This window comes from Stegostoma tigrinum, chromosome 14 (assembly GCF_030684315.1).
Source record: "Stegostoma tigrinum isolate sSteTig4 chromosome 14, sSteTig4.hap1, whole genome shotgun sequence".
Taxonomy (NCBI): Eukaryota; Metazoa; Chordata; class Chondrichthyes; order Orectolobiformes; family Stegostomatidae; genus Stegostoma; species Stegostoma tigrinum.
In genome coordinates this window covers 26,704,680-26,718,758 of record NC_081367.1, presented here as the reverse complement: position 1 = coordinate 26,718,758, position 14,079 = coordinate 26,704,680, and the positions used below count along the sequence as shown (strand labels likewise).

Below are 14,079 nucleotides of genomic sequence, written 5' to 3'. Positions count from 1 at the left end.
ATGTAGCATTTGGCCGACAGTGACAGTTTTATAGTGAAAGTTTAACTAAGTGCAAACTGTGAGGACTGGCTTCCCACCTAAAAACAGCGCAATCAAAGCTCAAAAAAGGCAAGGGCTAATGAGTGAAATGAACTCGCTCAGCCGGTATAAGGGGCGACAAGTGATTTTTTTTTGCCACACATTTTAACGTTTCCCTTTTAAAGTAAGATTTTGACGTCAGCCAACAAGTATGTGGATTTGAGAATCAGTTCTGGCAGGATGGGTTGGGTGCACCGGGCACAAAGCTGCTCTCTGTCCAGCAGCTGGAGCTGGAGTTTCAGGCAGAGCTCAGCTCTCCTCGCCCTGCGTTCAAGGCGAGCGGCAGACTAAACACCCAATCTCTGGCCACACTTTCAGCTTGTAGCTGGACGGCATTCTCGCCGAAGTTACATCGATGGAAGTCCCTTTAATCTCCAACTACCAATTGTGATTCCAATCATAACGTGTCCCACCATACCCCAAAAAGCAAAGTGCATTTCTCAAATTTTAAAAACAAAATTTGCTGGAATATGACTGCACAAACTGACAATATTCGGACCTGCCTGTCTCCAACGTCAAACTGAAGATGCGGGAAAAAAAACAAACAGCTCAGAACTTGCTGAGATTCTCACCACTGCACATACAACTGAACACAGGACCAAACATAATGTAACGCGACTATTATAACCTGCATCGTCTTAAATGACAATACTCACAGTCATTTTCTGGGCCAAAATCTCCGATCAAGTCATTGTCCAGTGCAGATCACGATTTTCTAAGCTGGGACTCCATAAAAATCTCCTATTCTTTTCCCATGCCTCTGGAACCCATCTTCCCAGGACTCTAGTTGAAAAGGAGATTTTTGCACGGAATGCTCAGCTGAGATCTACCGGCAGCTTGAGGTAGCAGCGATCGAGATAGTTCCGGTGATAAATGTCAGTGAGATCGCATCCGAATTGGCGACGTGCTGCGATGGTGCGGAATCAGTCGCAACCTCCCAAAATGAATTCAGAAGCTTTTCCCACTCTTTCCGCGCCCGGCCTTTTTACACGCAGCGACCTTGCATGAAAACGTCTGAATAATTCATGGAAGTTGTTTTGAGTGCATTTCGTTTCCGCGCGTGATGTAAATCATTCATCACAGGCTCATGTTGGTCCTTCGGTTTAATTTTGAAGAGCATGATCCGTCATGTGAAGAGGGATCCACAGCGGCCGTGCCACATGCAGTAAAACCAGCGGAACACCTAGAGTGCACCTGGACTGCTGTCAGCAAGTTGGAGAGAAATAGCGCTGATATTCCGAGAGGCTGTCCGAACCTGTTACCCGCGGGAACTGGCGATGTCGCTCCCCTTGCAGGGAAACTGAACGGATTCCGGTTTTAAAAGTGCCATTTCTTTCCGGTCCCAAGTCCTACAGCGGGGAAAAGAAGCCAACCGGAGAATGCCTTATTTTCTTGGTGAGCGTGTGCTGACAGGGCCGCACTGCCCCGTTTGCTGGCTGCGCTCGGGAGCGCGCCGCACTGCCCCGTTTGCTGGCTGCGCTCGGGAGCGCGCCGCACTGCCCCGTTTTCTGGCTGCGCTCGGGAGCGCGCCGCGCTGCCCCGTTTGCTGGCTGCGCTCGGGAGCGCGCCGCGCTGCCCCGTTTGCTGGCTGCGCTCGGGAGCGCGCCGCACGGCCCCGTTTGCTGGCTGCGCTCGGGAGCGCGCCGCACGGCCCCGTTTGCTGGCTGCGCTCGGGAGCGCGCCGCACTGCCCCGTTTGCTGGCTGCGCTCGGGAGCGCGCCGCGCTGCCCCGTTTGCTGGCTGCGCTCGGGAGCGCGCCGCGCTGCCCCGTTTGCTGGCTGCGCTCGGGAGCGCGCCGCGCTGCCCCGTTTGCTGGCTGCGCTCGGGAGCGCGCCGCACGGCCCCGTTTGCTGGCTGCGCTCGGGAGCGCGCCGCGCTGCCCCGTTTGCTGGCTGCGCTCGGGAGCGCGCCGCGCTGCCCCGTTTGCTGGCTGCGCTCGGGAGCGCGCCGCACTGCCCCCTTTTGCTGGCTGCGCTCGGGAGCGCGCCGCACTGCCCCGTTTGCTGGCTGCGCTCGGGAGCGCGCCGCCCCGCCCCGTTTGCTGGCTGCGCTCGGCTCCGCGCCGCACTTCCCCGTTTGCTGGCTGCGCTCGGGAGCGCGCCGCACTGTCCCGTTTGCTGGCTGCGCGCCGCACTGCCCCTTTTGCTCGCTGCGCTCGGGACCGCGCTGCACTGCCCCGTTTGCTGGCTGCGCTCGGGAGCTCGCCGCACTGCCCCGTTTGCTGGCTCCGCTCGAGAGCGCGCCGCACTGCCCCGTTTGCTGGCTGCGCTCGGGAGCGCGCCGCACAGCCCCGTTTTCTGGCTGCGCTCGGGAGCGCGCCGCATGGCCCCGTTTGCTGGCTGCGCTCGGGAGCTCGCCGCACGGCCCCGTTTGCTGGCTGCGCTCGGGAGCGCGCCGCACTTCCCCGTTTGCTGGTTGCGCTCGTGAGCACGCCGCACTGCCCCGTTTGCTGGCTGCACTCGAGAGCGCGCCACACTGCCCCGTTTGCTGGCTGCACTTGGGAGCGCGCCGCACTGTCCTGTTTACTGGCTGCACTCGGGAGCGCGCCGCGCTTCCCCGTTTGCTGGCTCCGCTCGGGAGCGCGCCGCGCTGCCCCGTTTGCTGGCTGCACTCGGGAGCGCGCCGCACTGTCCTATTTGCTGGCTGCACTCGGGAGCGTGCCGCACTGCCCCGTTTGTTGGCTACAGTCGGGGGCGCGTTGCAGCGTCCCCTGACCCAGCTCCTATCATGAGCACGCTGCAGTATCCCCTGGCACGGCTGTGTTCGAGAGCGCGCAGCAGTGGAGTCTGACCAATCGGTGGTCGGGAGCACGCAGCGGTGCTCCCTGGTCGGGCTCCTGTCGGGAATGCGTCCCAAATCCCCGGCATGGCAGTGTTGGGGAGCGCGCTGCAGTGCCCCCTGGCCTGGCTCCCGTCGGGAGCACGCTGCAGTGATCCCTGGCCCTGCTGTTGTGGGGTGCGTGCTGCGGTGGTCCCTGTACAAGCTCTAGTCGGGAACGCGCTGCGGTGGTCCCTGGCCCAGCTGCTGTGGGGAGCGCGCTGCAGTGGCCCTCAATGAAGCAACAGCCGAGCCTCTGCCACCTCAGTCAGCAAGTATTACACTGTCACCATGACAACGAAATCCCAAGATTGCAACTCTATTTTACATCATCATCTTCATTTACCACCACTCCCCGGGTCCCTTTTAGGTTGTTCTTTCAAGAAGATGACGCGATTTAATTCAAAAATCAGATGAGAATTAGCATAGCCAAGGAAGCTGGCATACCCTGGCAATCCAACAGTAATGTGTATGGACAGGTGGAATGTGAAACTCACAAAACAAAACTGTTCAATATTTTCCTAACGGGCTGATAAAAATCAGTAAGTGTCAACCAGGTCAGATCATGCCAGTTAATCTCTGTCCTAATCGCTCCGAACCATTAACTATCACAATTAATCCAGTTCCCAACCCAGACTGTCACCCAGGGGTCTGGAAATTTCACAAGGTCTTTCAGGACCTCGACCAGGCGCTTGGCTGCTTAATATTTCATACAATTTTACACAATGTATTGATACAATTGTAAAAGTTGCGGATACAATATTTATCTCAGTCTGAGCGGGAGAATGTAGCACCGTTTTAAATAAATGTGTATCAATGTTGCTATTAAGTAACTGGTTTCATCTAGACTGGAGGAATTAATCTGCGTGATGGAATTTTGTCAGGTGCTGCAAGGTTGTGTCGAAATCCAACAAAGCGGATATTTTTTAATGCTAAAAGCAAATAATTCCTAAAAACCCGTTTAGATGAAAACAGCACACTGGAGCTGATGATTCAGATGTGTACTTCTGGCATCTAACCTTATCCCTGGGCTGCACACATCAGCAAATAATGTGCCCGCGATCTCTCAAGATCCGCAGCTGGCAAGACACTGTCCCTGTATAATGCCCATCAATTACAATTGAAAGGTGGAAAAAGGAAATTGAACTAACAAACACATAATAAATAACTGAAAAATAGTAATGGTTGATATCTTTTAAGGAAGACAGGCTGGATTTTCTGAGAGTTAGCAAGCTCACATTGCCCCTTATTTTAATGTAAGAAGGAAATGTCCACATTTTTGAGAGGTGACTCCAACCAGGGCTTGTTCAGAAATGTAAAGCCATACTTCCATTGTGGCACGTATTACTGGGGGAAGGCTACCCCCTCCCCCCACCAAAATCTTTCAGAGAGGTGAGCTGTCCAATGCTGAAATAGAAGGGTGCTGCTGCTGTCAAACTGCGCAAGGGTCCCGAGCCGAAACGTCAAATTTCCTGCTCCTAGGATGCTGCCTGGCCTGCTGTGTTCTTCCAGCTCCACACTGCGTTATCTCCGACTCCAGCATCGCAGTTCTTACTATTACTGAGCAAATACATAAGGTATGTGCAATGTTAGGGTGTTGGGAGGGTAAGACGCAAGATAGGTAGGGGGTGTGGTATCAGGTGGACCAGGATGCCAGGTAAGTAAAGTGATGGCTTGGTAGGGATAGGCTGCAAGAGTGGGAAGCTTCTACCCATCTGGCTAAGGTGCCATGTGGGAAGAGTATCAAAGGTGATAAGTGAATAAGTTGCCGGCTTATAGAGTGCCAGCTGGAATGGAATAGAGTGCCAGATTTAGAATATCAGATTGTAGGGTAATTTTATCATTTAAGTAGGTTACTACTTGGGTAGCATACCAGCAGAGTAGGAGTAAGTTGTCAGGGTGGGAAGGAAAATAGGACACAAGGTAGTGAGGGAGGGGCAAGTAGTGTTGAAAGTAGGTCAGGAGAAATTGGAGCAATCACATCTGGGAGGGGTGAGGAGGCTAGTTTCACATCTGGGAATGATGAGGAGGCTAGGTTTCACATCTGGGAGCATCTAGTCTGGTCAAGCGGGGGTGGGGGAAGGGTGCTGTGGGAAGTTGGGTATGTTCTGGTTTTAGGGAAGTTGTGTTTGGTCTATCTAGGGGGAAGTGGGAATGAGTTTGGTCCATTCTGGCAGAAGGTTGGATTGGCAAGAGATGAATTAGGACAGGTCAGAACTTACAGCAGAGACGTTAGGTTGGATCTTGTGGCATTGGGGGAGGTGGTTGGTTAGGTCTGGTCTGGTTCAGTGGGGTGGGCTGGGGCTCATGTTGGGTCAGCATGGGGATGGGACTGGGTTGGTTCTAGTACAAGGGGAAGAGGGATCATGTGCAGAGCAGTGGATAGAGAAACCATGTCCGGCAATGATGGAAAGGGGCATCAAGTCCCAGGGGAGGCATTTGGCCAAGAGACCTAAGTGGCCAACATATTCAGAGTGTAAGTGGTCTGGTGAGGTGTTTTTGGGGCTTTAAGTATGTGGTAAGTTGAATAGTTCCTCCGGAGTTAAACCAAAGATGTGTGGCTGTCTCTCCCAGATTTCTACCCTGGCTGTTTCACTTTTCACGAAAAAGAGGAACTCTGTAGTGCTGTGAGGAGATTCTGATCAGGGATCCTTCAGAAATGTGGAACCATACTTCTATTCTGACAGTTTTTTTGCAATACATAAATGTAAGAGGAAAGAAACTCATAACCCTTTTTATTTGTACAGCAGTCAGCTGCCATATTCTCACATTTAAAAGGTTCAGATAGACATTTTAACATAAGCTCTAGTACATAAGATAAGTGGGATGTTAGAATGTCAGGTAAATACAGTGGGAGCTGGAAAGATGCCATCCTATTTATCTGGTTAGGAGAGTGCCAGCTTGGACAGGGGGTAAGGTTCCACAGACAGGATGTCAAATGGGTATGCAGTAGAGTGCCATTAAGTAGAAGTTAGGGTGCAAGATAAGTAGGATCGCAGGTGGGTAGGGAGCAGGATAGTAGGTGGGTCGGGAATAGGATGGTAGGTGGGTCGGTATGAGGGTGCCAGGTGGGCGGGAGAAGGGTGCCCGGTGGGTAGGACGTACCTTGTCAGTGCCAAGGGTCAGGTCCAGAGAGGGGGGGGATGGGAGTGACAAGTTTGATATGGTGGGGCATTGGGTCAGTTCTGGCACCAGGTGGGGTCAAGTCTTTTCTGAATGGAGTTGGGGGAAGGAGTCAGGATGGGTCATGGCTTCAAAGAGGTGTAGAGTCTGGTCAGTTAAAGTGGGCTGAAGCAGTGGGGGGTGGTCCAATTGAGTTGGGTTCAGCAGGGAAGGAGTGTCAGGTCACATCTGGTCTGGCAGGAAAGGGGTTGGAAAGTTTGGGTCCAATGTGGCTTGTGGGAGGTTTTGAATCAGGTCTGATGGAGATTTATTGGTGGCCTTAGATCCCATTCAGTGTGGTTTAGCAGACCGGGGTCTCAGGATGTAAGTGGTCTGGCAAAGGTGTACTTGGGAATGTGTTGGCTAATTATGGGGTTAGTTTATTGGTTACTTAGAAGATAACTATATATTTAATAACCTGCCTTTTTCTGAGTATTTATTTTACTTAATTTCATTGGAACCACTCAAAGTCTCCAAACTAAAGAGAGATTTTTGGAGGGTTCCAGGTGCAGAGGAATTGCCCAGCAAAATCTAAATTTCCCAGAAATTCCTTTGGAGTGTGCTATGATGGGGATTCTGAAGGATCACCATTCCTACATATCTCTGAAGGAGATATCAATGACCTTTTCCATTAGGTATTCATGACAACTTCAAGAGGAAATTTGCTACCAAGTGTAATCACTGGCAAGACTTAGGGATGTCACAATCTGGGTGAAATGTAACCAATGAAAGAAATCATTGTGTACCATACAAAATAACGGAAGAAATCATTAACTATTTAAGGACCCAAACAAGACCTTCAAATTTGGTGTGTTAATGAATCATTAATAAAGGAGAGAAAAATATGTAAAGTCGATGATGAACACTGGAGGATGGCTGGTGATGGAGCTGATGTGACCTTCTATGAAGCAATAGAGAATAGAAGGGCAACAGAGACAATGAAAAAACACAGGCAGAATGTATTTTGCAGTGAGGAAATGTAAACCATTCAGCAGTAGTTATGAAACAGTTTACATGAATGATCTGAAATGCCATCCATCAAAGCAAAAGGAAATGGAGACGAGCAACAATAATATAAATGGTGTAGAATACTGTTTATTTCTGAAATTTCCTAGCTTTCACTGCAGGTAGTCAAGTTATTTGAGAATAGATGTAATAGGTTTAAATTCAAACTCAGGAGGGAGGTCACAAGATTTAAATTTAGATGCAGGAGTACAAGTGAACCCATATCTCAAGCAGATTTCAGGACATTATGGAATGCGCCCCAATTTTAAGGAGGCTAAGGCAAAAAAATGATGAAATACTCAACAACAAACATGTTCCTGAGAAGAATTAAAGGGGAGAAGAGAATACTCAAACAGAAATGGATTTATGACAAGGATTATGTTGCTTGACAGAAGGATAGCAGATCTGCAATGATAAACAAGTTATCACAGTAATCCAACCACGGCAAGAATTATTATTGGCTTTACAGGAGAATTGTGAGATAACAATTTGTCAGTATGTATGATTTAAAGAACGTAAAAAGAAATGGTGAATTGATGAAAGGAGTAAACACTTTTGTAATTGTTGATAAAATGAAACAGTAAGTTGTGAAATTCCTTGAACCGTAAAGTCCTTAAAGGAAAATTTCAGGTTTCTGGCTTGTGAGAGTATTGTCATAGATTACAAATTCAAAACATTTTAGCAAGTTAAAATAGGTTTTCAGGTTTCTAGCCACTGAATTTGATTAAGTAAATTTTAAGATACACATGTTCAATCATTCTTGAAAAAGCATACAAATGCTTATTTATATCTCCCTTTCAGAAGTATAATGTAAAACCATTCGTATGTGTTGATGAGCGTTTTGAGGGTCTTGCCATTATTGGTGAATGACAGAATAATTTGGGGTTTGTCCAAAAAGAAAAACAATGCCAAATGTTGGAAAGTAACTGAGTTTACCAGAAATGTCAACCCTGAATAAATGCAACTGTGTATTTTGAGTCACTGAACTGATGTCTTTTGGTGACATCAATACTGGTAAGCATGCTTTAAGGTTGACAGTTTAACAGTTTTAGCTCTGGGCACATGTCATACCCGTAGGAGAAGGAAGATATGAGAATACCAAAAAAAACAAGTCAACAATGTGTGTAAATTCATTTTTTGAAAACAAGTATTTTGGAGAAGTTTCATTTCTCAGCTAATTGCTAGAAAAAATGTAACCATTAAATCTGTATCTAAAATCATGATAAAACATAACGGGCCTCTAATTCTGCACTGTGTCAGCTTAGACTAATGTTGAAAGATCAATAAACTTCACAGCTGATGCATTACTGACAAGTTTAGAGATGCAGCACTGCAAAGGGTAATAAATGTTGTAAACCTTGCTTGTGGCATAATATTTATTGACTGATGTTGAGACAAGATTTTTGCAGATTGAAAAGCAGTTACACAATATTACAATTTCCTCTAAAGATATTTTAAAAACCTGCAAAGTTTCGCTTTGCTGTCCACAGTAATAGCATTCGAATAATGTGTTAATCCTAAATGCAATAAAGTTAATCTGCATTGAGATAGGGAAAATAATTTTAATTGTTACAAGCTGCTTGGGAATATTGGTTCACGAAATAAAATTGATGATAACCTTAAGGTGAACTTTTGCATTTACTAAGTATCAAAATGGGAAAGTTCATTTTAAAATGGGAGTTCTTAGCACCTACCTGCAAATTTACCATGTGATGGCTGCCAGTCGCAGGACATCCACACTTCAAGAGCTTGTGATAAAAACAGTGTTCTACAGATGTTGGAAATTTGAAATAAAAACAGAAAGTGCTAGAGAAACCCAGCCGATCTGGCAGCACCAGTAGAGAGAAGAAAATAGTTAATGTTTTGATTCCAGTTTGACTCTTCCTTGGGACTGAAGACAGAGAATCATACTGGACTTGAAACATTAACTCTGTTTCTCCCTCCACAGATGTTGCCAGACTTGCTGAGTTTCTCCAGAACTTTGTTTTTATTTCAGATTTCCAACATCTGCAGAACTTTGCTTTTATTACAAGCTCTTGAAGTGTGGATCGCCTTTAGCTGGCAGCCAGCGCACTGTAAGCTTGCTGGTAGTTGCTAAAGACACCCATTTTAAATGGGAGCTTATGACTCCGCACTATTTAAAGCACAATATAAAAGTTGCAGAGGAACAGAACTATGTGGGGCCTTCAAAGAAGCAAACAGGGGAAGTTACAAGAGTATTGGAAATATAGCAAGGAATTAACATTATTTGATCAAACAGAGTACTTAATTAAAATTGCGATATTGAAAAGCTCGTGTGAAGGAACAGTGGAAGGACTGTCATAGGAGTTTCATATGCTGAGAGAAATACAAAGAAAACTCATTCAATTTCCCAGAATAAATCAGAATAACGTATCAGGATCCAAATCACTCAGTTTCAAATAGAAATCAAGTCAACAATGAGAACCTATTAAAGTATATCTGGGAGAGCAGTGACTGTGCCAAAAAAACAAAGAATTGCCTTGTACATGGCACAAGGAAAGATCAACTTCATACTTAGTGACTGTCACTCAATTTCCCCAGGGCTCTGCACAATACACACTATAATTGGAACAGTGATAAATTATGTGAAGGATATTTTCTCTAGACATTAAATGTCAAATGAAGTCTTCAGAGACAATGACATTTTGTAAGTACTAAGGTCAGATCATTTGGCAAAGAATACAATTTCATCAATACAACATCAAATCCAATTTATCAATCGGGGAATTCAGTAAGTCAGCAAAGAATGTGGAAAGATCTCTTTTAGTTCATCATTGCTTCCCATTATGGAGTGAGGTTTCCATCAGAACACTGCTTCATAGAAATTCAAAGCTCATCTAGGCATCAAAGAAGAATTACCAAAGACTGATAACTTGCTGATAGTAAGGCATGGAAAGAACAACAAAATATTAGCAAAACATTAAATGGATAAGAGAGTTCATAAGTGATCATTTTCAATTTTACTGAGGAGTCAACCAATCATTTTATACCCAGCCAATTTACCTTAAAGTTAATAGTGACAAAAGGTGTATCCTGTAATGTTAATGTGCTAATTAACCAATTTTCCAGATTCAGGATTTGAACATTACCCCAAAGCATGAATACTGAAAAACTGAAATAAAATCAGAAACGATTGAAACAGCCAGCAAGGTAGGCAAATTCTGATGAAAGACCATCAAATTGAAAAAGTACAGGACCCAACTTTGACACTGTGCAAGTAAGGGGAATATGAGTGAGTAAAAAAAATCTATTAATTCTTTACTTCTCCATGATGCTACCTGACCTGTTGAGTGTTCCAAAATCTCATTTCTCCAGTACTGAAAATCAGAAACAAAACATCTTAGAAGTCAGACAACAATTCATGTTCAGTGAGACAGAAAATATGTCAAGCAAGTGCATGTAAAATCATAATGAGCACAAAGTAAGTCACTAGGACACAAAAAATGAATGCCAGGTAGACTTCTAATACAATTCATCAGTCAAAGCAGTAAGAGGTCAAATAATTATATATAAGTCCATTTCTTAGGGAAGATTTATTTTTCTTTATTCATTCATGGGATGAGGGATTGCTGCTTGGCAGCATTTATTGCCCATCCCTAATTGCCCAAGAGTCAACCACATTGCTGTGGGTCTGGAGTCACATGTAGGCCAGATCAGATAGGGATGGCAGATTTCCTTCCCTAAAGGACAATAGTAAGATGCATAAACAAGATGCTACAACATATCAATTTCAGTTTTAGAAATGTCCCTCTATTGCCAGAAGTATCACATCATTGTTTCAGCTAAACAACTGGTCAGATCGACTCCTGATGAGTTACTTTGTTAGATAAAGTTTCCAACTAAATGCTGCTGCATGTTTTCAACTATCTGTTTAACATTCAATGCAGAACATAAGGAACATTAAAAACAACATACAAGAATACAACAAGAAGGTTAGAACATATGAGGAGGAATTGAAATCTATTTTTCTGGACTGACCTTGAACATAAGTGACATAAAGATTGCTGCCAAGCCACTCAGTGGTGATAGTCCAGCTCCAGCTATGTGGTGAAGAATGGATAGAAGAATGCCATCGCAACTTCTCTTTCCTTGATTGGGATTAAGAGCCTATTTATTTTACAGTGGTAGAGGAACAACCACTAGTGAGTTTTAACAGGAAAATGCTCATGTCTTGACTTATTACATGACTGAGATATACATTATTACAATGACTATGAGGAGACATAGGTCATAGATGTCATAGAATCCCTACAATATGGAAGCAGGCCATTTGGCCCATCAGGTCCATATGGACCCTTCAAACAGTACCTATCCAGACCCACCCCCTACCCAATTCCTGTAATCTTGCTTTCCTCATGACTAATCCGCCCATCCCTAGGCACAATGGGCAATTTAGCATGGCCAATCCACCTAACCTGCACATCTTTGGATTGTGGGAGGAAACTGGAGCACTCAGAGGAAATCTATTGAGACACAGGGAGAATGTGCAAACTCCACACAGACTGTCACCCAAGGATGGAATTGAATTCAGGTCACTGGTGCTATGAGGCACTGTGACACCCCTAAAATGTTCTGCCTTGTCTCCACCCAAGCCTGTATGATATCCTCCTCGCACCTTGATGCGATATCCAACATTAACTCTTTGGAATCATTACCTCATACAATCACTTATATATTGAGGAGATAAACTGCAACAGGAAAACTACAATGTATGAACCTGTTATAGTAAGTAAATCAGCATTCTAAAATCAATACCTATTATGGATATTTGCATCAACATCAGGGTTTTGAGAAAAATCCGACTGAGGGCGTCACCTCCCACCTTGGTCTGTTTTCGTACTCCTTTGACTATCTCAATTATTTCCAGTTTTATCATCTTTCATTGAAATTCCTCATTTATTACTGCCCATCAAAGTATCACAAAAATGTTCTCACTGCTTTTCTCTCTCAGCCTCTGCATTGAGCAACTTGTCATCTTCAGAGATTTCAACTGATCATACCATCTCTCTTATGATTTGAGTGCTTTTTATCCTCTTTTTGTCCTGTTCCCCCTAATGCCCAAGTAAATTTCTCAGTCCATATTCATGGCCTCCCTTTGGTTTTATCATCTTATTTGGCTTTGTCAATCAGATACCATCAATCACAGTTTGGGCTATCTCTGGCCCGTCCTTTGTATCACCCTCCAGCTGCATCCCTCTTAACTGTTCTAAAGCCCACCCTTAGAAACAAAACTAACTAACAATTTACTTACAACTGTCCTTTCAAAATTCCAACAGTCTAGCCTTTCCTGTGCCTCAACATATCTGCAGCTACTGATTTGCTCAACTGCACCTTCACTTCCCTCATCTCAACTGAAACTAGTACTTTGTTTCCTCCTGGTTATTGTTTCAGTACAATTTTTAAATTTAAAGGGACACGGACATGAATGGATGTGGCTGACACTGGTTTAGCCATTGACCGACAGATCTGCGAGGTCACATACAACACCATCAGGTCTTGTTCAAACTCTTCAACATCCTTGGATTACCTTAGAATACAAAGATAAACCACAGCTTCTTCTCTCTATAAATCCATTTTCCTGTACTCTAGCTTCATGCCTTCTCCAAGCTCATCTTGTCCATGAGAGCCAAATCCTGCCCCCTCAGCTCCTTTCTCACTGAACTGCTGATCATCCAACTTTCTTGCATGATCCCCATGTTAACAGATCATTTTAACAGGTGACTCTCTCTCTCTCTCTCTTTTAAAACTACCATCCCGCTCTCCTTTAAAACTACCATCATTTGCATCTTCTTAAAAAAAACACTGACTCCATATTTTTGCCAACTCCCAACTTCCAATTAATTTCAACTTCTGAAAACTTCTTTAAAAAAGTGGTTAACACAGCCCAAACCATCATGCAAGCCAACCTTCCATTCATGGTTTTCTGAGGAAGGGAAGAAGGGTTACCTCTAATTCTTTTTCACAGATGCTGCCAGACCTGCCGAGCTTTTTCAGCAACTTCTGTTTTTTGCACTTATCCATGGTCTCCATGTACATTTCTCACTGCCGCAGAAAGGCAGCCAACATTATCAAAGACTCCTCCCACCCTTGTTATACTCTCTTCCAACCTCTTCAAAACCTTAAACACAAGACATATAAGATAATCAGAGGGTTAGATAGGGTGGATAGGGAGAGCCTTTTTCCTAGGATGGTGACGGCAAGCATGAGGGGGCATAGCTTTAAATTGAGGGGTGAAAGATATAGGACAGATGTCAGAGGTAGTTTCTTTACTCAGACAGTAGTAAGGGAATGGAACGCTTTGCCTGCAACGGTAGTAGATTCGCCAACTTTAAATACATTTAAGTCATCATTGGACAAGCATATGGATGTACATGGAATAGTGTAGGTGACTTGGGCTTCAGATCGGTATGACAGGTCAGCACAACATTGAGGGCTGAAGGGCCTGTACTGTGCTGTCATGTTCTATGTTCCAACAGGTTCAAGACCAACTTCTTCTCTGCTGTTATTAAACTGTTGAATGGACCTCTCTAATTCCAAATCAATGTTGATCTTACTTTTATGCACCTCCTGTGCAGCCATAACCTTGTGTGTGTCGCACTGTTTAAACACCCTATGATCTCTATGTCCTTGTATGTTATGATCTGTTTGTACTGCGCGCTAAACAAAACTTTTCACTGTACTTAGGTACGTGTGACAACAACAAATCTAATCTAATATAACTTCCCCAGCCATTGCTGTGCACAGACCATTGAAGTCCCCACAGTGGCAGCAGCTGGAAAAACCAGATGTGAATGTGTCAGCATGCCCAATGGCATCTGCTGACCCTTGGAGCAGCTATGCAGCCATATAGTTTAGAGGGAACCTTCCTGACTGGGCTTGCATTCACTTAATTCAATTCTTATTTATCTAACTGGGGCCAGGGTATCACATGCAATGTTGTCCTTTCATGTTTCTATCATCATCTCTGGTGTTTCCCAAGGATCTATCCTTTTCTTC

General features: G+C 44.9%; 1 protein-coding gene across 2 annotated transcripts in view; it reads right to left on the bottom strand.

The window, feature by feature from the left end:
- schip1 (schwannomin interacting protein 1) overlaps positions 1-14,079 on the bottom strand; it is an 806,217-nt gene that overhangs the window by 179,764 nt on the left and 612,374 nt on the right. The window contains exon 1 of one of the 2 annotated variants that reach the window (XM_059651055.1): positions 735-1,515. The exons of the other annotated variant lie outside the window; for it this stretch is intronic. Coding sequence (XP_059507038.1) covers positions 735-740 — 6 coding nt within the window. The 5' untranslated portion in view covers positions 741-1,515. Of the gene's footprint in view, positions 1-734; positions 1,516-14,079 lie in introns of those variants that run through there. 2 annotated transcript variants of the gene reach the window in all.